Genomic DNA, 23,227 nt, shown 5'->3' with positions numbered 1-23,227 from the left:
CACTTGTGTAACCAGGCACCCTCCCCAAAACCCTCAGCACACATCCTCAACTGCTGAAGTACGAACCACTCCCAGCAGTCGTGGCCATATCTGTGATTTGCTGGAGATTCTAGGTTTTCCTGTGCATGGCATACAATACTGCCATGATAGATTCTGAAAGTACGGTATTTCAGCCTTTGTTTGGAGAGAAATTTGCAACGTGCTTCCAATATCCGTGATTTACAGTCGTTGTGTGTTTGGTTGAGGAAGAGAACCAAAGCAGCCAAAAATGCAGACAACGAAAACTGTGTTGCATTCCCGAATACAAAATTGGTTTCACAAAGTGATTAAATTATGGGAAGTGTTGAGGAATGGAAATCAGGAGAGTGAGTCCATGATGCCATTCAAAAATCTCCGTGACTAATATTCGGTGTTTGGTGTGAAATTTCTGAATAAAGAAGTGAGTTTGGTGTGTAATCACTTTGGCTAATGTTGGTGGTGATTCATATGAAATGATGAAGAAATTTTGCTGCTTGCTGTGTCTGTATCTGTCCTGCGGGACCGATGGAGATTTAACTCTTATCTTATAGAAATCTCCAACAGACTACCAGCCCCCCTTCGTTTTCTGAAGGTATGGAAGCTTTCATTCCTCCACAACTACACTTTCCATAGAATAAAGATACTTCTGATCTGGGTTGGCTTGTTTGTTATTATCTGAACCCATTCTTTGAATGCTGGGATCCTGTGTTCAAATTCCTGATACAGGATTGTTAAACATTCCCTTCCCTTCCCCTGTCAGTCCAAATATGTTGATGAGAATCTAAATTGCCAATGAGGTTGTCTGTCTCTGTGTGTTGGCTGTTGTGGGCCTGACACCATAATAGTCCACTTGTTGTGGTTGACTTCAGTGAAATGCCACTCATGAAAAGACAGCACAGTACCACCCAAAATCTCACAAAGATGTGTGCATGGGGAACCTCATCCTCAGTCCTCATTGCTATTTCAATGAAATAACTATTTTTCCATTCTTTGTTTTCTTGTCTTACACACAGAAACCAGTTGTTCAGGAACCAGGGTTTTTCAGCTCTTTGCAGAGAAAAATTGATAACATCCTTCCGAACTGTTTTCTAAAGGTATTATCAAACATTTCACTCCAGAAACACATGTATTTAAATTGATGGGATGTAAATGTATACCATGATAACACACAGGCCGCCCTGCTAAAGCGGCTACCCGAAAATGTCAACACTTCATGACATGATGATCAGACAACCACTTGAGCAACTTGGCACCCTTTCCCACTTCTCGGCACACATCCTCAACTGCTGAGGTATGAACCACTAACATCATTAGTGACCATATCTGCGACTAGTTGTGTGTCTTTGGCTTTGCTGTGCATGGCACAAAATACTGCCGAACAGAACCCTGAAGTACTTTGGCCTTTGTTTCAAGAGAAATCTGCAACGTCGTTCCAATATCCGTGATTAGAGTAGTTGCGCATTTGGTTGTTGGAACAGAGAAACAAAATAGCCAAGTGTACATATAACAAACACTGCATTGCATTCCAAAGTGTAAAATTGGTTTCACAAAGTGATTAAATGATAGCAAGTGTTGAGGAACAGAAATCAGAAAAGTGAGTATGACATCATTCAAAAAGCTCCATCACTAATACGAAGTGTTTGATGGAATTATTGCTGACCAATACAAGGAGTTGGGTGTGTAATCACTTTGGCTAATGTTGGTGGTGATTCATATGAAATGATGAAGAAATTTTGCTGCTTGCTGTGTCTGTATCTGTCCTGCGGGACCGATGGAGATTTAACTCTTATCTTATAGAAATCTCCAACAGACTACCAGCCCCCCTTCGTTTTATGAAGGTATGGAAGCTTTCATTCCTCCACAACTACACTTTCCATAGAATAAAGATACTTCTGATCTGGGTTGGCTTGTTTGTTATTATCTGAACCCATTCTTTGAATGCTGGGATCCTGGGTTCAAATTCCTGATACAGGATTGTTAAATATTCCCTTCCCCTGTCAGTCCAAATATGTTGATAACAATCAAAATTGCCAATGAGGTTGTCTGTCTCTGTGTGTTGGCTGTTGTGGGCCTGACACCATAATAGTCCACTTGTTGTGGTTGACTTCAGTGAAATGCCACTCATAAACAGACAGTACAGTACCACCCAAAATATCACAAAGATGTGTGCATGGGTTACCTCATCCTCAGTCATCATTGCTATTTCAATGAAATAACTATTTTTCCATTCTTTGTTTTCTTGTCTTTCACACAGAAACCAGTTGTTCAGGAACCAGGATTTTTCAACTCTTTGCAGAGAAAAATTGATAACATCCTTCCGAACTGTTTTCTAAAGGTATTATCAAACATTTCACTCCCGAAACACATGTATTTAAATTGATGGGATGTAAATGTATACCATGATAACACACAGGCCGCCCTGCTAAAGCGGCTACCCGAAAATGTCAACACTTCATAACATGACGATCAGACAACCACTTGCACAACTTGGCACCCTTTCCCATTTCTCGGCACACATCCTCAACTGCTGAGGTATGAACCACCCCCATCATTAGTGACCATATCTGCGACTATTTGTGTGTCTTTGGCTTTGCTGTGCATGGCACAAAATACTGCCGAACAGAACCCTGAAGTACTTTGGCCTTTGTTTCAAGAGAAATCTGCAACATCGTTCCAATATCCGTGATTAGAGTAGTTGCGCATTTGGTTGTTGGAACAGAGAAACAAAATAGCCAAGTGTACATATAACAAACACTGCATTGCATTCCAAAGTGTAAAATTGGTTTCACAAAGTGATTAAATTGTAGGAAGTGTTGAGGAACACAAATCAGAAAAGTGAGTATGACATCATTCAAAAAGCTCCATCACTAATACGAAGTGTTTGATGGAATTATTGCTGACTAATGAAAGGAGTTGGGTGTGTAATCACTTTGGCTAATGTTGGTGTGATTCATATGAAATGATGAAGAAATCTTTGCTGCTTGCTGTGTCTGTATCTGTCCTGCGGGACCGATGGAGATTTAACTCTTATCTTATAGAAATCTCCAACAGACTACCGGCCCCCCTTCGTTTTATGAAGGTATGGAAGCTTTCCTTCCTCCACAACTACACTTTCCATAGAATAAAGATACTTCTGATCTGGGTTGGCTTGTTTGTTATTATCTGAGCCCATTCTTTGAATGCTGGGATCCTGGGTTCAAATTCCTGATACAGGATTGCTAAACATTCCCTTCCCCTCCCCTGTCAGTTCAAATATGTTGATGTCAATCAAAATTGCCAATGAGGTTGTCTGTCTCTTTGTGTTGGCTGTTGTGGGCCTGATGCCATAATAGTCCACTTGTTGTGGTTGACTTCAGTGAAATGCCACTCATAAACAGACAGTACAATACCACCCAAAATCTCACAAAGATGTGTGCATGGGGAACCTCCTCCTCAGTCGTCATTGCCATTTCATTCAAATAACGAATTCTCCGTTCTTTGTTTTCTTGTCCTTCACACAGAATCCGGTCGTTCAGAACGAACCGAAAGGAGTTTGGTTCTTTGTGGAAAAAAATTTCAGCACTTTGTGGAAAAATATTTCAGACGTCCTTTACACCTCTTTTCTGAAGGTATTATCACACATCATTCGAGAAACACATTTACAGTCCTTTAAACTGATGGGACGTAAATGTATACAAGTATAACGGCTCACCTGACCCTTTCCTTCTGCCACCTTGGCATACCCGTTGTTCTTTATCTATTGTGAAATGAATTCTTGCCGGATTAACCAAATTCCTCATAGAGATAGCCCGGTATCCTCGGAGGCTTGACCTTCGGCTCAGCCCCGGTGTTAATCGGCGTTGATGCGACATTTGGTGATCAGGAGTTGGATTAGTACCCAAAGTTAAAGTTAACTGGTGTCGGGAGAGTGCAGTCGGACGCACAGCAATTTTAAAACATTTTTGAATTAGCTGAGTGTGCGGGAAAAGAGCACTGCACAAAATGGCGAATGTGCATGAAACGATGAAGCACGAGGAGGGTGTGGGTAAGTGAAGAGCTTAGAAAAGGAATTTCCGCCATTCCTTGCGTTATTTTGGGCCCCTCTCCCGCAAGTTCTGAGCAGTCCAGCCAGGAAGCGAGCAAGATTTCGGACCAGGCCACAAAGCACGACGCACTGCCGGCCTGGGAAGCAATTATGGATTGGATGGAAGAAAAAAAAAGATGATTTGAGAGAAGAAATGACAGACATGGGGGAGGGGGATAAATAAAAGCAATAAGATTTTAGCCACAAAGTCTAGTATGGGTAAAGACGAGTTGGAAAGCAAATTTAAGAAGAAAAAAAGAAATTGATAGGTTGGAACAGAAAATAACGATGGGAAATAATTTGGAAGACGTGGAGAAGAAAATTGTGGAGAGAAGGATAGATATAATAGATGTGGAGAAAATGAAAGAAAAATAGCAACAGATTCGGAATGACATTAGAAAGGGATGGATTTACAAATTGAAGAAAGCAGAGCACAAATGGCAAAAAAGGGAGGGATTGGAAAACTGAATTGGGGCAACGAATAAGAAGATTGATAAAGTAAATGCAAACTTGGAATGTCATTGCGCTTGCGTAGATGCCAGAATGCACCATCAGGCAGAGGAATGGGGAAAGTTGCAGCACCAGGGTGGAAGTTTTGCAGGTGAGTAAAGGGCTTGGAAGCCCATGTAATGGAACAGGAGAAGGAAAATGTAAACCCTCGCCACATGTCGTTTTTGGACAACAGAGACTCCGAAATTGTACAGGTCAGCTCAGTGCATGGCAAGGCTTAGTTCCTTGAAGCAGCCAAACCATGCACCTGAGAGGCCGACGGTGGCAATTCGGGATCGGGAAGAGGAGAGGGAAGAATCCGACATTACCCAAATGTTAAGGGGGATAAGCCAGCAGTTGTCAGCCTTGACGAAGGGTAAATTTGCAGTGTCAGTCACAACGGTGTGATATGTGGCACCCACCGGTGCAGCCCAGTTTGGCCGAGAGGGGAATGCTCTGTTTAAGTTCTTGGGGGGCCGTATTTTTTTGTTGTTGTGGGAGAAAGGGGCACATACGGTGGTACTATCATGACCCACCCATGCACATACCTCCCTCCAGGCCTCACAGTCTGGAGAAGAGAGGATCTCCCATGGGGCCACATGGTCTAGAGAAGATGCCACCACTTAGGGTGGGTCTGGCAGCCCCTGCGGGCTATCCGGGAAACTAAGACAGGCTGGGCATATGGGGCCATGCTCGACGAGTGAGTTTGTGGAAAAGTGCTCTCTTTTGCTGACAGTAGTGAATTGTGGAGAAATTAACATCAGTGAACTGAGAGCTAAGTGGAAGACAGAGGAGGGGGGGGGGGTTGCGAAGTTGTGGTGGACACTGGTGGCAGTGACACCATTTTTAGCCTGGAAGTGTTATTTTTAGTTGGGAAGTGTGAGACCAAAATGTTGAAGGCTGGGATAAAATTGATAGGTTGGAAGGACAGTCTCCAAGTAGCTACGGGGGCGACAATGCCAATATTAGGTTGTGGCATCGTGTGGATGGAGTTGGGCACTGTTGAGGTTGGCATCGAGGTATGGGTAGCCAAGGTGTGTGACTCTTGTTTCATAGGACTGAGTTTCCTTGTGGAACACAACTGCCAATTGGACTTGGAATGGGGTCACATGTAGCTGGGGACAGAGAGGTTGTTCTTGGTCAGAATTGTTGATTATTTGGAGGTGCAGCTGAGGCAGCTGGTGATGCCGCATGCTGCGATTATGCTCCCCAGGTCTGAGGCCATGGTGATCGCAGGGTCGGCGGCAGGTACCAGCTCTAAGGGCCAGCTCAGGCTAGGGGGAGTTGTGGGCCTCACAGGAGGCTGGGGAATTTAGGATTGGTCACACCCTCGTGGATGCCGGTCGACCTGTGGTGGCAGTTCAGTTGCTCGACGATAAAAGAGCAGGGAGATTAAAACAGATAAATAATGAGTTTGACAGATTGTGCGTAGACAACGTAGGTTCATTGATTGGTTAAGAACAGGATTGGTTGGGCAAATTGTAGCAGCACATGGAAAAACTAGAAAGGCACTGTTCAATGTTGCAAAGTCAACAGATAGGCCTCTGCCCACATTATTATATGATTATACATATTTGTACCAAGTTTGATTTAAATCCCTTTAGCAGTTCTCGAATATCACATTTTACCTGACATTATCTTTGACCTTTTGACCACATAATCTATCCAGTTTATGTATACATCATTACACATACTTGTATCAAGTTTGACTTGGATCCCTTCAGCCATTCTTAAGTTATCGCGGTCATGAAAACCCATCAACGACTCTGACCTTTGACCCCTTGATGTGGCCATCTAATCAGTTCATCTTTGCATCATTCTATATACTTATATCAAGTTTGGTCAAAATCCCATCACTGGTTCCCAGGTTAGCACGGTAACAATTTTTACCAAACATGACCTCTGGCCTTTGACCCAATGACCCCATCATCGAAGCAGATCGTCTTTGTCTCACAATATATACTGCCACCAAGTTTGAACAAAATGTGTTCAACAGTTGTTTAGATAGTGCGATAACGAGATGTAGTATGGACGGACGGACGGATAACCTGAAAACATAATGCCTCTGACGACTTTGTCAGCGGAAGCATGAAAATATTTTACAACATTGAGGCGCCTGGAAGATCAAGGTGAACGAGGATATGAACGAACTGTGAGATAATCCGGGCAACAATTGGACAAAGTGAGCAAGGGAATGAATGAAAAGGAAAAGGAGAGAGGGAAGTGGGGGTGAGGAGGGGGTTGTAAGGGGCAAAGTGAACACTTATGTGTGAGTAAGAGGCAGTAATCTAGGCACAGTCAATGGGGGTAAAAACGTTGATTGGTTGGAATGGGAATTACAATGAAACAGTGATGTACCATCTGCTTTGAAGCTCTGAAGGGAAGAGGAGGATAGAAGAGCCTCAAATAAGTGGTTCCACAGCCAGGAGCAAAGAGGAACTGAGTAGTGATTGTGTACTCTGGGTGATACATTTACAAACATGGAGCCTGAAATGGATTTTGCTTTGTCTCTCAACACCACAGATTACATCGATCAACAGTAAATGTTGTTTCACAATTGTTGTGATCATAAGCTGCATCTACTTGGCAGTTTTAATCGTGAAGAAAATCGCTGAGGTATGGATTTGATTTCAATATTAATTCAGATATAGTTTTGAATGATGTGTGTGTGTGTGTTTTTGTGTAATTTTTTTTGCAGTTTGGATTATCCATTATAATTAATGAGGCACAGCCAACTCAAATAACGAAGTCGACCAAACTCGTGCCTATTTTACTCGAAGACAGCGTTTAATTCGTAAAGCCATGAATTTCTTCAAAGCCAGGTGATAAAATCAAGCGTGTGGACCTGTTTATATATGCCAAGTATTAATCCCCTTCCAATCCAACACACCGATGTTCGGACTGGAAAAAAAATTACTTATATGTTCCTGTATTGTTATTTTTTTTATCTGTGCCATCATCGTCGATGGTACGATATTGTTGCAGGCCGGGGGTTGGGTGCGAAGACCACGAAGTGGGGGAAGCTATCTCGGTTGCCACCAGGCTCCCCGGAATTGTAGGCCGTCGCACACGGATAATTCCGTGACGCGGTGGGTCGCTAACCAACCGTGGACACCAATAACTCAACTGTGTGACCTAGGGTCCTCCCGTCTATGGGTTAACCGAGTTACCTAATTAATCACGTGATATAATTACCGGGGATCATGCCCTCGGTATGCCTTGTCCGAACCGGATCACCCTACCGGATCGGATGCAGCCGAGCGACACTGCCAAGAACGTACCGGCTAAAAGGAACGGATCGTTGGGAATAAAGTCCCCGCTAAGCTAGGATTCGGACCATGCTGGATCAATGAAAGAAAAGACGAAAACGAGCTGGGAACATTTCTTATGATAATTTATTTACAAGCGAGGAAAGTTATGTGGAACAGGGAATAGTTTTATTGGGGTGTGTTATGCAGGGATAGAAAGAAGGGTGAGGTGTGACAATGTACAAGCAACTTACGAAAGCAGACACAGAGCAGACAACCTGAAATAATAATTATAATCTTCTCCAACCTTAACTTATGTGGACAGGTGCCAGGACAACACACACACACACACACACACACACACACACACACACACACACACACACACACACACACACACACACACACACACACACACACACACACCAACCCTGATTAAGAGGAGTTATTGAAGCGAGAAAGGAGACGAGGAGATGAGGCTAACGGTCTCTGAATACCTTGCACGATTGCCCGATTGCGCCACCAATACATTTGGGAGTGGGATGCTCCGCTGGGCCATACCTTGCCAACAGCTGGCATGTCGTTTCTTGCTCCATGGCAATTCGTATAGCTCGTGTCGTTGAGAGAATGCGACGTGACCGTCGGGCGTGAAGTGAGGGACTTGGGTAGAGAAGGCAGAGTCGAGAGCGAGTGGACAGAGTGGGAGGTGGGACCAAGTGGGTGGGTGGATGGAGTCAGTGACGTGTGGGCGGAAAAGGGTGGAGAAGTGTAGGCAGAGTCGCGTTGATGACGACAGGAGGGCGGAGTCAAAGGCGATGACCAGATCCAGTGCATGTGGGGGCAGAAGAACCGAGAGCAGGAACGGCTTCGCCATCTGCCTTTTATAAACCCTGCGGTGCGGGGCAGTGGGCCACCCCGAAGTGATGTGCCATCACCCAAAATTGGTCGCTCTGATTGGCACCGCCCCCCCCCCCCGCACGGCCCGGCTGTGATGGCCGAAAGCGGCCCCACTCCACTTCCGGCAAGATATCCCCGAGCCGTGGGATCGTCTTTCTCCGTCCTCACAACATGATATGAATTGCCTTGCACGAACTCCCAGACCATGCCCTGAGGACCAGCCGAGGGTCATGTCAGTGCCTCCGATTGCCTGCCCAGGTGCCTCCGATTAGCGCTGATCAATGTCTGCTCTGTGATGCGTCACGTGGCTCAAGCAATGCGGACTGCGCAAGACGCCTCTGCTTGATCGCGGCTTCGACGGGCGGTGAGGTGGGGAACACCCGCGGCCGCCAGCGAGGACCGACGGTAAAGTGTTAGGATAAATCCATGCATGTTTCGCGCAGTACACAAGGATCCGCCATGGCCTACGTGGTCAGCGCTCACGTTTGCACGATTCTACTATTGTGTGCGTGGTACCAACACCGATCTGTGTCAGGATTTGAGGGGAACGATCGGATGTAATTCAATGGAAGTTTGGAATGAAAAAAGGATATAGACATGTGTCAGATGGAGAAATGGAGGTAAAAGAAGATGCCGATATAATTAATCCAGAAATGGGTTTAAAAGTACGTGCCGCCCGTATCGTGCACAAAGTGGCGTGGTTGTCGTTTTACTATTATCGGCCTCTGAAAATGTTGCTATTGGCACCAAGCTACTAACCACACTCTTGCCAATACTGGGTCATTTGCTTTTTTGTTGTGCAAAACCACATCTGTGCAGCCTCTTCTAGAGATATTCATTCGTTTGCCTTTTCAATGCAACCGGCAATCTCATCCCAGATCATTGGAAACGTCAGACGATCATCTCGAGCTTACGGCAGAGGTTCGTCCAAGGATATCACTGTTTCCTCGCAGCTGTGCTGTCGATGCTCGCAGTGTCGTTGCGGCTTTCTATTCCCCTCCCCCGGCCGTGGCACGTGCTGCACATGTTGGCTTCTGCGAGGAAGCAAATTTAGATTTACCTCAAGGATAAGCAGAAAAGAAGAGTGGAAATGAAGTTTAGTGGTGTAAGCAAACCTAGCTTTGAGATCCCTGCAATGCACATCCCATTGACCTACTTGACAAAAGGGAAGGGACTGTCTAAACGTATATTAATGGAATGACTGTCTTGGGACCACTATATGTCGGATGCCATTGCCTTGGAGGCATGCGGTTCCTCGAACCGCAACAATATATTGTTACATGAAAGGGGGGATCCAGAGCACCCAAGATGATAATAGCTAAAACAGAGCACGATGAAAGTCAAACAGAGCACAGTGAACCAGTCATGAGGTGTGCCAGCGAATATCAGCTCCTCGACTAGGCCTCGTGGCCTTCTTTGTCTTCTCCCAATGAGGCCTCCTCAAAGCTCCTGTCTCTGAGGTCTTTCTTCTCTTCAAAAACACATGGTGGCTCCTTCCCCTCTCCAAAGGCAGTGTGATACCAGCTTAGGTCAATCCCAAAACATCTTCAGAGAAATCCAAAATAATGTCAGCCTTTCAAGCTCCTCCATGAACCACTTGCGAGTCCTTCCATACAAGGCCTCACAGTTCCCCTGGTCTCAATCCTCCTATTCCTATTCCTATTCCTATTCCTGGGTGGAGTCCTCCTCTGACCATCCTGCACAAGGAGCGGCCCCAATAAGAAAAAGAATACATTGCCACTTCTGACTCCACAGCACACTTTGCCACCAAGGCTGGCCAGTCAAGATCATAATGGACCGAGTCCATATGTGACACGTGTGCCTCTGCAAGGGAAAGTCCTCACCTTTCCCTGCCCACAAATAAGAGGTGTTCACACTTACAAAATTAATCTGTCCACCCCGACTATAAATTCCATATGCTGCCTCCTCAGTGTCACATGTAACAAACAACTTGCTCTGACGGGTCCCTGTTACATGGCATTCTTACCGACTAAACACACAGACCTTTGGACCGATTTACTCACTGGCTCTCGTCTCGCTCCTGGTTTCCAAAGCAGGCTGCATTGTGTTCTGCATGGCCGTTCTTTGTTGATGGAGTGATTTGTCTGGTTGATTCTGATAACGAGCAAGACTCCGACACGCTAACTAGTTCCACAACCCAGCCCATGGGCCTAACTTCTTTGAAGGACAAGCGGCTCCAAGCCCTGCGCGATGGAGCAATAATAGGTCTGTGATGCCCTTGGATGTCCAGGACCGCATGCACACTACAAGGGACAGGCCAGCGTGTACCTTGCCCTTCATCGACAGGCTCGGGTAAACCATTGAGCCCCGTCCGTGATGGGGACTGAGGCTTGAGACAGTGTTTCACGAACAAGGAATTTCCAGTAAGCGCATGTCGTCAGATCGTGTTGATCAAGTACCTGCCTTTTGTGCACACCACCCGTCACTACTTCCAATCGGACGGTTTGTTGAGATCCTCGGATCAGCCCCTGCATGGGCCATCCACGATATACGTTACACATTGTTACACATTGCTGTTGTGTCAGCTTGTGCCGGTGCGCCGAAAAGATGAGCGAACTTGACTGTCTAGAGGAAGTGAAAGTGGTAACAAGGTTGCACCTCATAACAAGGTAACATAGTAACAACGATGCATCTCGTGACTAGTTCACTGTGCTCTGTTTGTCATTCACCATGATCTGTTTCGGCTATCTTCATATTGGGTGTTACTCATCGCTGGCCCTGCTCATGACTGATTTACTAAGTCCTTGGACCCATTTTGTCATTGGCTCTTGTCTTGGTCCTGGTTTCCAAAGCAGGCTGTGTTCTGCATCCACCATGTGCATCGTAGACAAAGGGAAGTCCTGCCTGCATTCTTAACTTGTTGTACAAGTGTGGTCTGTGGCACCGAGAGTGGGTTAGGATTTGCACTTTTATTTCTCATTCTTGTCTCCAAGCTTGCACATACACATTCACCTCTTTGTGCCCTTTGACTTGCTTGGTTTGTTCTATTTATGATGTCATCTTGTCTGGCTTCCTCCCTGTACCTTTCTTTACAAAAAACAAGCTCAAATGAGCTAAGATCCTCGTCCTCTTAATGATGACGTCAGAAAAACGAATATGACGTCATTGTGATGTTTCAGGTTTGCGATAAATTATCTGTGCTAATACCCGGCTTGATTCCTGCAAACAAAATTCAAACAGCTTGCCTATTTTTGGAGATAATGGTATCGGCGATTCCCATTAGCGGTGATATTATGACGTCAACTTTTTTTCTAGGAAGAATTTCCAAAATCGGAGATGGTTACTGCTTGCGTGTGGGCTTTCTGCATATACATGGCAAGATTCACGAAGATCCAATGAAAACTGGGTTGTGAAACAAAAAATGTCAAAAAATAGGAATGACGTCATAAAAATTAATATGACATCATCATGATGTATCATATGTGTGGTAATTCATCTCTGCTAATGCTCTGTTCGATTCCCACAAACAGAATTCAAAAAGCTTGCCTAGTTTCGGAGATAATTTTTAGGCGATTTTCATTAGCGGACAAATTTTGATGTCATAAGTTTGTTTCTTGGAGGAATTTTCAAAATCGGAGATGGTTACTGTCTGCGCAGGGTATTTTTACATATATATATATGTACCAAGTTTCAGGAAGTTTCGATGAAAACTGTAGACTGTGAAACTAAAAAGTCCACAAGAAGAAGATGAAGAACAACAACGTGAGTAAGACTTAGAGATCCTCCACGAGGATCTAAAAACCCTTTAAAGGGTGAGAAAACTTGTTTGAGCCATCTCATTTTCGTGCGCATTTGTCGTTGCTTTTGGCTTATTCAGGCAACCTTGGGGAACAGTAAAGTTGTCGAGTAATAACTGAACACAGTACACGTACAAGATCATTTGTGCCATCTCCAGGACAAAAGGTCCCGGCTCTGAGGAATCATGCATTAACAGGTACTTAAATGTAACAAAATCTTTGCAGTCTGTGCATGTGCGGGACTCACGTCCGTTAAAGATCAGGTGGGAATGCTTCGTCACTCTTCACACATTTTGACCTATGTCTCCACCTGATGGCACTTGCGTTCTCGTCTTTTTGATTTGCATCAGTGGGAACAAACATCGGGGTGGCAGACAGATGCTCTCAATAACAGCCAGAGAGTGCCAACAGCATATATCTAAGATATAAAGCTCTTTCTAACCACTGACTTATTCTTTTTTTTGCGTATGGCAGCTTGGCTCCCGGGTTACAATCATTTTGTTGGGGCACGACTATGCCGCTGATGCTGTGCCCCTATACCAGTGCATTGGTAATCATTTCGCCGATGTCGAAGGATGACAGGCTGAGTCAACCCCACCTGGTGTTAATTCAGCGGAAAACGGGGCTCAAACTCAGGACCCTAAATCCCAAGCCAACCACCCTAACCGCTCAGCCATCACCAGACAACCACTGACTGACTGACAGACTGACTCACTCACTAAATGATGTTAAAGATCGGCACCTTCCAGGTGGAGTAGAAAGCTGAAATTTTGCGTGCTGATGGACATCGAAGCCGTTACACTGGGGGGGGGGGGAGGGGGGGTCACAGAATCGTCAGAAAGCATCCATAAATGAATATATAAATGAATAAATTCTTTTTAAAAAACACAGCTGAGCGTCCCGAGATGATGGCGAATCATGATCATTTTGTATGCCGATGGACATCAAAGCTGATACACCAGGAAAAATAACAGAATAGTCGGAAAGCATCCGTAAATGAAAATATAAATTTATTAATAAAATAAATCAAAATAAATAAATAAATAATTTAATGCAGGTGAGTGCCCCGAGACAATGGGGAGGCACGATTCATATGGACTCTGGCCTATGTCAGCATACCCTGCAAGTATTTAAATATATACAATGGACTGTGGTCATAAAGTAAATGGTCAAGTAGAATAAAATACATTGGTATCTACGACCTACCCTATAATCAACCATTTCCTGTTTCCCTGTCTTTCTCTTTTGCTTCAACAAAGTGCAAATCAGAAATACACTACATGGCCCAAAGTATGTGGAGACACCTCCTCGTTCAATATCTCATTCCAAAATTATGGGCATTAATATGGAGTTGGTCCCCCCCTTTGCTGCTATAACAGCCTCCATTCTTCTGGGAAGGCTTTCCAGGAGATGTTGGAACATTACTGTGGGGATTTGCTTCCATTCAGCCACAAGAGCATTGGTGAGGTTGGGCACTGATGTTGGGCGATTAGGTCTGGCTCGCAGTCGGCGTTCCAATTCATCCCAAAGGTGTTTGATGGGGTTGAGGTCAGGGCTCTCTGCAGGCCAGTCAAGTTCTTCCACACCAATCTTGCCAAACCATTTCTGAATGGTCCTCACTTTGTGCACGGGGGCATTGTCATGCTGAAACAGGAAAGGGCCTTCCCCAAACTGTTGCCACAAAGTTGGAAGCACAGAATCGTCTAGAATGTTATTGTATGCTGTAGCATTAAGATTTCCCTTCACTGGAACTAAGGGGCCTAGCCCGAACCATGAAAAACAGCCTCAGACCATTATTCTTCCTCCAACAAACTTTAATGTTGGCACTATGCATTCAGGCAGGTAGCATTCTCCTGGCATCCACCAAACCCAGATTCATCCGTCGGACTGTCAGATAGTGAAGCGTGATTCATCACTCCAGAGAACACGTTTCCATTGCTCCAGTGTCCAATGGCGGTGAGCTTTACACCACTCCAGCCGACGCTTGGTATTATGCATGGTGATCTTCAGCTTGTGTGCGGCTGCTCGGCCATGGAAACCCATTTCATGAAGCTCTCGACAAACGGTGCTTGTGTTGACGTTGTTTCCAGAGTCATTGTGGAACTTGGTCGTGAGTGTTGCAACCAACGACAGATTATTTTTTCTGTGCTGCGCGCTTCATAACTCAGCGGTTCCGTTCTGTGTGCTTGTGTGGCCTACCATTTTGTGGCTGAGTTGGTGTTGCTCCAAGACGTTTCCACTTCACAATAACAGCACTCACAGTTGACCGGGGCAGCTTTAGCAGGACAGAAATTTGACAGCTGACTTGTTGGAAAGGTGGCATCCTATGACGGTGCCACGTTGAAAGTCACTGAGCTCCACAGTGCGGCCCATTCTGCTGCCAATGTTTGTCTATGGAGATTGCATGGCTGTGTGCTTGATTTTATACACCTGCAAACAATGGTTGTGACTGAAATAGCCGAATCCCCTAATTAGAAGGGGTGTCTGCATACCTTTAATGTATCAGAATCTTTTCATGTTTCACAGTGGATAAATAAGCAGTTTTCTTCTTTTTACCTCTACCACCTAAGGTGGATGGAGGTTATGTTTTCACCTATGTCTGTCTGTTTGTTTGTGAACTAAATATCTCAAAAAGTTGTAAATGGATTCAGACGAAATTTGGTGGACAGTTTGGGTATGTCACAAGGATGAAAGGATTATATTTTGGCGAAGATCCGGGTCTGGAACTGAGAATTTTTTGAAGTGATTTTTCACCATTGAGAGATCGAGTCAAAAACGACATTTAGCAGGATATCTCAAAAACGTTTGACAGATTCGGACGAAACTTGGTGGGCAGGTTGGGTATGCAACGAGGAAGAATCGATTGGATTTTGGTGAATATCTGAATCTGGATCTGGATTCGAGAATTTTTAAAGTAATTCGTCAAGATTGAGTAATACGGCTAAAACGATATATGGTACGTATCTCAAAAAGTTGTGGACGGATTCAGACAAAAATTGGTGGATGAGTTGCTTAGTGAACAAGAACAAGCCAATTAAATTTTAGTTCATGTCCAAATTCAGATCCAGCCTATCGGTGGGATACAAAACAAACTAATCAGCCGAGCAAAGGTATGTGCTCTACCGAATGCCCTTCTAGTTATTACATCCGTCACCGAAGGTGGATGGAAGTAATGTTTTCACTTTGATGAAATGATCAATATTTCAATGATTGATTGTTCATTTCAGCTGAACTTTGAACAAAAGGTTTGTCCAATGTAATGATGTGAATATTTCAAGGTTCTTCAAATATTCACTCACAATGCACTTCTCTTACCTCATGTTTTGAATATCATGTGAAAGCTATGTACTTTTATTTTCAAAATCCTCATTCATTGTTACTGTTTGGATAAGGTTTCTGCCAAAAAATTAATTCATTTGTTTCCCCGCATGTTGGTGACTGGTTTCCAAAGGTTTACATGCCGGAGTGCTCTGGGGTCGATGGCAGTGAGGTGGAGAGTAAATACATGGAAAGCTACAAAAAGAAAGTTGTAATTACCCAAGCTGCTAACCGAAGATACCTGGTCACAAAAGAAATGAAGAAGAAGAAGAAAAACGCAGCTGTGCTTTTTCAAGCAGCTTACCGAGGATACCAAGTCAGAGAAGAAATGAAGAAGCAGAAAAACGCAGCTGTGATTCTTCAAGCAACTTACCGAAGATACCAAGTCGGAAAAGAAATGAAAGAGCTGAAAAAGCAGAAAAACGCAGCTGTGACTATTCAAGCAACTTTCCGAGGATACCGAGTCAGAGAAGAAATGAAAGAGCAGCAAAATGCAACTACTATCCAGGTAGGAAAAAACCATTTTGCAAATCATTTTAAACAATCTCTAAACTACAACATTGTATTAGAGAAGCCTTAACTTTTGGGTTTACCAGCTGTTTAGTGTTGTCAGTCTGAGTGCAAGATTCTCGACATAATTTGACATCTCGACGTCAACCGATATGCCTCTGCCCACATTATTACATCATTATACATACCTATACCAAGTTTAATTTAAATCCCTTCAGCTGTTCTCAAGTATCACATTTTTACCAGACATGAAATCTCACCTTTGACCTCTTGATGCCGAAATCTAATGTTCATCTTTGCATAATATATACTTATACCAAGTTTGATTTAGATTGCTTCAACCGTTCTTAAGCTATCATGGTAATGAAACCTAGCATGGACACATGAATGGACATCTCGCAAACATGTCTCCGAGGACTTCGTTATGGAGAAATAATAATATTTTTTAAAAACCCTGCATAGTCTTTTTGGAATGCCGTCCGCATTTTCCATCCAATCATCATGTAACTTTGTTAGAAAATTCTCCGTGGTAAGGAGGTCCAACATTGAAAGTTTCGCGTCAATAACTCGAGCAGTTGCGGAGAAAACGATTACCGTATGGGGAAAAAGTGAGGGCCTTGGCCGACGTTCGACAACACGGTCAAGGATGGTTGTGGACGCCTATTACTCATAATAAACAGTAAACTAGGTCTAAAAATCGTTCACTAATAATAATCAACATGACAAAAGAGTAGCATCTTAAGACAATTTTGAACACGTCACATGCATGATTTGTAAGAACTAAATCATTTTAAAAGCCAGCAGAAACATTTACATTTCGAGCAATACATCAATAAGAACGTAAATGCATATTTATGAAAGAAACCAAGCTCAAACAAAAACTTTCACTCCATGGAGATGCATGTACCTTTAAACCAAAAAACACAGGCGAAACACAAGACACAATCACCGCACAACTCCCTGGTGACAACATAATAGTCACTCACCCAGGCCATGAAGCCTCGCCGACAAGACCCCAAACCAGACTCCCCCTGGCCAAGTACACCGCTCAGCACAGCACAGCCATAAACAAGTCTGTACCAAGGAAAGTCAAAACATCATGACATAACAACACTACATACCACAATATCAAATAAAGGAAGGGTAGAATAAACAACAAGAATTCAGAATTTAGATCGTTAGATGTGCTCTGCGCCGTCGTGTTCACTGTAGAGAATCATACAAGGACATCCATCACACGTTCACACCAGAACAAAATGTGGACTTTCTTGTGCACTCTTCCGTTGCACTTCATGCGTGCGTCGGAGGGGGCCCGGTCCAAGTGGAGATAAAACAAACCAGAACGATGATTATTAACTCAATGTCACGATAAAAACTGCTCCGTCACAAAAGACTTGGGACAAAATGCAATTTCCATTATCAATCTCCTCATGACTGAAGACTCATGGCTTGCAGAGCAGAACGACGACGGTGTGTGTACCTTGGTCCATGTTGGCAGTTACTTCCTTGAGGAAAGTGTTGTGGTCGAACAATTGGGGGGGGGGGTGTTCCGTTTGGAAGCAGCTTCCTATCGCTTGCCAAGCGTCTTGCTTGATTCAAAGCGCTCAAGCAAGCACTCCAACGGAACGGAGCGCTCGGCATTGCTTAACAACATAGCGGTCTCTGGGAAAACAGACGTATCGTGGAACTCACGCAAATGTTGTCCGGGCTGTCGTTTTCCGTTTCACTCGATCCTCTTGTGACAATAACTTCCTCAAAGTAATTATGGCCTCGACCTTTTTTATTACAAGGTACGAGGAGGAGGGAAAGCAAGACAAATAAATGGAAGAGTCCAAAGTTGGAGATTCCTGCCAACCTTGTGTTTGGACCCTACCACTCTGTATTTTGGGGGAGGGGAGTTTGCATGTTTGTTGATTTGATGAATGATGATGAGTAGTGGAGTCACAATAAAAGTATGAAATGCACGTTTTCATTATATTATGAGTACAATATACATAACAGGGGCTTGTCTCTGAACATTTTGCATCAGACAACGGCCATTTTTTCTGACGCTCTATCAGGAAACATCCCTCTTAATCGTTTGCTCCGCTTGCCAAGCTGTAGGAAAGCGGCTTTTCAAGCGGTTGATATGAAATGACGGGCTTGGAAAGCGATAGCAAGCTGCTTGCTAACAGAACACACAGCTGACCCAGTCACATTAGATTTTGCTTACTTTGACTTTTCCCTGTACAGCACTGCATCCTGACTAAAATTCACCCCACATAAGTGTGTGTGTGTGTGTGTGTGTGTGTGTGTGTGTGTGTGTGTGTGTGTGTGTGTGTGTGTGTGTGTGTGTGTGTGTGTGTGTGTGTGTGTGTGTGTGTGTGTGTGTGTGTGTGTGTGTTGTTCATAAACTCTAATATATTCTCTCCAAACTCCTCGACATCCGCTACCCCCATCCCTATCCCTCTTTGTCCTATCCTCATCCTACATCCTCCGAATGCAGTACAGCATAATCCCACATCTCACGATCCCACATCTCACGATCTCTCTCTCTCTCTCTCTCTCTCTCTCTCTCTCTCTCTCTCTCTCTCTCTCTCTCTCTCTCTCTCTCTCTCTCTCTCTCTCTCTCTCTCTCTCTCTCTCTCTCTCTCTCTCTCTCTCTCTCTCTCTCTCTCTCTCTCTCTCTCTCTCTCTCTCTCTCTCTCTCTCTCTGTCTCTGTCTCTGTCTCTGTCTCTGTCTCTGTCTCTGTCTCTGTCTCTGTCTCTCTCTCTCTCTCTCTCTCTCTCTCTCTCTCTCTCTCTCTCTCTCTCTCTCTCTCTCTCTCTCTCTCTCTCTCTCTCTCTCTCTCTCTCTCTCTCTCTCTCTCTCTCTCTCTCTCTCTCTCTCTCTCTCTCTCTCTCTCTCTCTCTCTCTCTCTCTCTCTGTCTCTGTCTCTGTCTCTGTCTCTGTGTCTCAATCTCTGTCTCTGTCTCACTCTCTGTCTCTGTCTCTCTTTCTCTCTCTCTCTCTCTCTCTCTCTCTCTCTCCCTCTCTCTCTCTCTTTCTCTCTCTGTCTCTCTGTCTCTTTCTCTCTCTCTGTCTCTGTCTCTGTCTCTGTCTCTCTCTCTCTCTCTCTCTCTCTCTCTCTCTCTCTCTCTCTCTCTCTCTCTCTCTCTCTCTCTCTCTCTCTCTCTCTCTCTCTCTCTCTCTCTCTCTCTCTCTCTCTCTCTCTCTCTCACCTTTGTGCTCCTCACTCGTGTTTTTACTTGCTATGTTTTCGTGTTTATTTTGCTTCTGTTTTTTAACTGTTAAATTTTATTTCTGCCAGGTCAAGCAACCTGAGAAGAAACCACGAGGACGTCGCATTGTTGACCTTGTCAAACGCTGCTTTGGTAAAGATGGCTTCTACTTCCTCCTCTTGTGCTTCTTATTCTTGGCTGTATGGTAGTCGTAGCATGGGCTGAGGGTGCCGCTGTGCCACTGATGCAATCCAGTTGTTCGGGCGTTTACAACAGGGACAGGTGCAGCCCATCACCTGGCATTTCCCATCACCATCACCTGGCATTGCAGCCCATCACCTGGCATTTCCCATCACCATCACCTGGCATTGCAGCCCATCACCTAGCATTTCCCATCACCATCACCTGGCATTGCAGCCCATCACCTCGCATTTCCCATCACCATCACCTGGCATTGCAGCCCATCACCTGGCATTTCCCTTGCTTCCACACATGTTGCTCATCCCCCTCCATGTGAACAACAAGCTACAGTTGCGTGCAACCAGGGTAAAGCGCCCTCTGTAGGTTATGGTCAGAATTTGGAATAGGTTAACTGCCGGTGAGAGCTTGCCTACTCTTATGAAGGACACCGTGGGGGGGTCTTTAACGTCCACAAACTAATGTCTGCAGACGGGACGCCAAATTTAACCTCATTCCGAGGAACGGCACACACATTGATGAATCAACCTACCTGCGAGACACCAGGATGATGTTTATAGCTGGGTCAGGATTCGAACCCAGGCTGGACAGCTTAGAGGCAACATGTGCATACTTCTCAACCATTCAGGCAGCCTTGGTTTACCACGCTGAATGTATACACGAATGAATACAAAAGTAATATCTTTGAATGATTGAAACGTTCCTTCACTCCATTTTATAAATCTCATTTATTCTTTCTTTCCTTAATTTGTTTATTTCTTTATCAATGCCTTGTCTCTGCTTTGTTTGTATTTGTTTCATTTTTCTCACGTTCTTTGTTCCCTTTTATTTTTTTTAACTATCGAGGTACCTGTTACGCACAGATAGGAGCATCGAGTGTCAAAAATAAATAAGTTAATGTTTTGAGAATTTTTTAATTTTTTTTAAACAACAAATTTTTGGCATCTCATGGGTGGAAACCGAGAATCTCAATTGTATTGAGATATTACCGAACCAGAGGATGTTGGCGAAACTGTGAATGCCAAACCCGTGAATGAGTTTACATGGAGAGAGAGAGAGAGAGAGAGAGAGAGAGAGAGAGAGAGAGAGAGAGAGAGAGAGAGAGAGAGAGAGAGAGAGAGAGAGAGAGAGAGAGAGAGAGAGAGAGAGAGAGAGAGAGAGAGAGAGAGAGAGAGACCGAGACCGAGACTGACACAGAGTCAGAGAGGGAGGCTTCATAGGGTGGAAACTCAAAATCAAAATTGTATTGAGATATTTATGAAACCTCTCACCCACCTGCGGACACCTGCCAGGACCCCAAAAGGTTCTACAGAAAGTTAGGCAGGGCGAGCTCCAAAATTGAGGGAGTAGTTGAGGGACAGACACTCCTGCTTCCCTTCGTGTGCAGCCTTTTTGGCTGCTGGTTGTATCATTGGTTCGGGGTGCAGCGATTCTGCTGTTGCCATGCCCTTATCACCAGTACACTGGTACTCATTTCACCCACCTTGGAAGGATGACAGACTGAGTCAACCCACTTGTGTTAATTCAGCAGCCAACGGGCCTCAAACTCAGGACCCTAGTATCTCAAACCACCACCCAAACCACTAAGCCAATGCCAGGCGAAGACACTCCTGCTTTATTATATGGATTCTAAATAAATGTTTTTACCACCTTTTATGCATTGACTTTACTGAATGATCATTGGGGTACAATCTATCACCTCCTGAACATAGCTTTCTCATGTTCTTGCCTTGTAATTTCAGCTGTTTGCAATCTTTACATGTCGGTGTCAGGTGTGACAAGCCCTAACTTTTATCAACGAAACTTGTATTCATTGTTTTCGTTTTTATTTCAAAAACTAAGGTTGTACCAGATGTTTGCCAAATTAAGCTTACTAGCATATTCAGATGTTGTCGATCACCAGCAGAGTACCTGCCCGACAGGCAATCTTTTGACACTTACCTGTATTTGGGTGGTGCATAGGCAACTGACAGCTGCCTTAATCACTCCCGAAAACAAAAAATATAACCCGGGTTATGTGCATGAAACAAAAAGTGCAGTAAGTTCTCGCTTAACATCGTCCCGGTTAACATTGCTTCATTATTAAGTTGCTGATCTATTCAACAACATACTTGTTTAAAAGCATTCACCGTTCTGTTATGAAGTCGTTCTACTTCTTAATTTTGCACCAAACAAATGGTTCTCCTCATTTTAATATAACTGCAGCGTAAACCATAATTACTCGTGTATAAGCCCACCCGGAGACTGTACAGTACAGGCCTTATATACATTGAGCTGTGCATCGACAACATCGGTGGGACCTGGGCTGAAGTTACTCAGGTGTGCATGAATGGAGTATGGAGGAAGTTGTGGCCTGAATGGGTCAATGACTTGAAAGGATTTAAAGATGTCCCTGCTATGAAGAAAATTATCCTCGGCTTGGCCAATAAAGCGGGTTTCGATGAAGTGGAAGAAGCTGACGTTGACTTCTGCAATCACACGGAGAAGAGCTAACCAATGAAGATCTGAAGCAACTTGAGATGATGAGAAAAAAACAACTGGAGATCCATCCATCCATCCATCCATCCATTGGGACCATAATCTGTGTAGAGCCTTGGTGCTGCCTAAGCAGTCTCCTGGGCTATTGGGCACAAACCTGGACTGGTCACCACTTCGACACAGGATACTAGCAAGCTGGTACTCATTTTTCTGACCTCATAAGGATGACAGGCTGAGTCAACCCCACCTGGTATTAATTCAACAGAAAAGCAGGATTATGAACTCAGGACCCTAGGATCCCAAGCCACCACACTAACCACTAAGCCAACACCATCAGGACCCTAGGATCCCAAGACCTACCACTCTAGCCATTAAGCCAACACCAGGCATAACTCGAGATGATATTTCATTGTTCATTTAAAATGATTTAAAACTTGTCTTATATTTGTAAATAATGTCTTTTGTCTGACTATAAATATTTTTCCCTGGAACCTAAACCCCCGCCCCCTATTTACATTAATTCTTATGAAAAAATTGGATTCGCTGAACATCATTTCAGTTAAAGTCACATTTTTCAGGAACAAGACCACGTTAAGCGAGGACTTATTGTGAAGGAAATTAATGAAACAACATGATTGACACACACCACTTGATTTTATGGATCATGTGACCTCCAGATCTGTGTTGTCCTCCTGAATGCTTCATTGTATAATGGAGTTGTGTGTGGTTCAACCCTGTGTACACCACCCAATCACTCTCCCTTCCACAGATCTCCTCATGTGTCTATTCTCCACTGTTTTGTGCTTCTCTCTCCCATCCCTCTTGTCTCCTGATCCCCTTGTTATATGTTCTGTGTGTTAGCTCTTATATCAACCTTGACATTGTATTTTAAAAAAATAATAATAATAAAAGGGTGGGTACTTGTAATACCCTCTCCCACCTATAGGTGGCACGACATGATACACATTTACAAAGAGAATTTATGCCGCCTCCCCCTTCCCCCAAGACCACTGGCAAAGATAAAAACACCCTTATAGATTAATTGGGAT

The 23,227-nt window shown here is 44.2% G+C and overlaps 1 protein-coding gene across 4 annotated transcripts in view; it reads left to right on the top strand.

Moving 5' to 3' along the window:
- Positions 1-23,227, top strand: part of LOC147011808 (uncharacterized) — a 123,531-nt gene that overhangs the window by 19,238 nt on the left and 81,066 nt on the right. For all 4 annotated transcript variants that reach the window (XM_085857105.1, XM_085857104.1, XM_085857106.1 and 1 more), the window contains exons 3-8: positions 1,032-1,112; positions 2,273-2,353; positions 3,519-3,626; positions 7,094-7,186; positions 15,925-16,299; positions 19,592-19,655. In XM_085857105.1, coding sequence (XP_085713231.1) covers positions 1,032-1,112; positions 2,273-2,353; positions 3,519-3,626; positions 7,094-7,186; positions 15,925-16,299; positions 19,592-19,655 — 802 coding nt within the window. The remainder of the gene's footprint in view (positions 1-1,031; positions 1,113-2,272; positions 2,354-3,518; positions 3,627-7,093; positions 7,187-15,924; positions 16,300-19,591; positions 19,656-23,227) is intronic.

The sequence above is a fragment of the Eptatretus burgeri genome, chromosome 15 (genome assembly GCF_056783735.1).
Source record: "Eptatretus burgeri isolate ZD-2024b chromosome 15, Ebu_testis_v1, whole genome shotgun sequence".
In the NCBI taxonomy this organism is placed as follows: domain Eukaryota; kingdom Metazoa; phylum Chordata; class Myxini; order Myxiniformes; family Myxinidae; genus Eptatretus; species Eptatretus burgeri.
The sequence above is the reverse complement of the archived record's forward strand: the minus strand, read 5'-3'. Positions and strand labels throughout refer to the sequence as shown.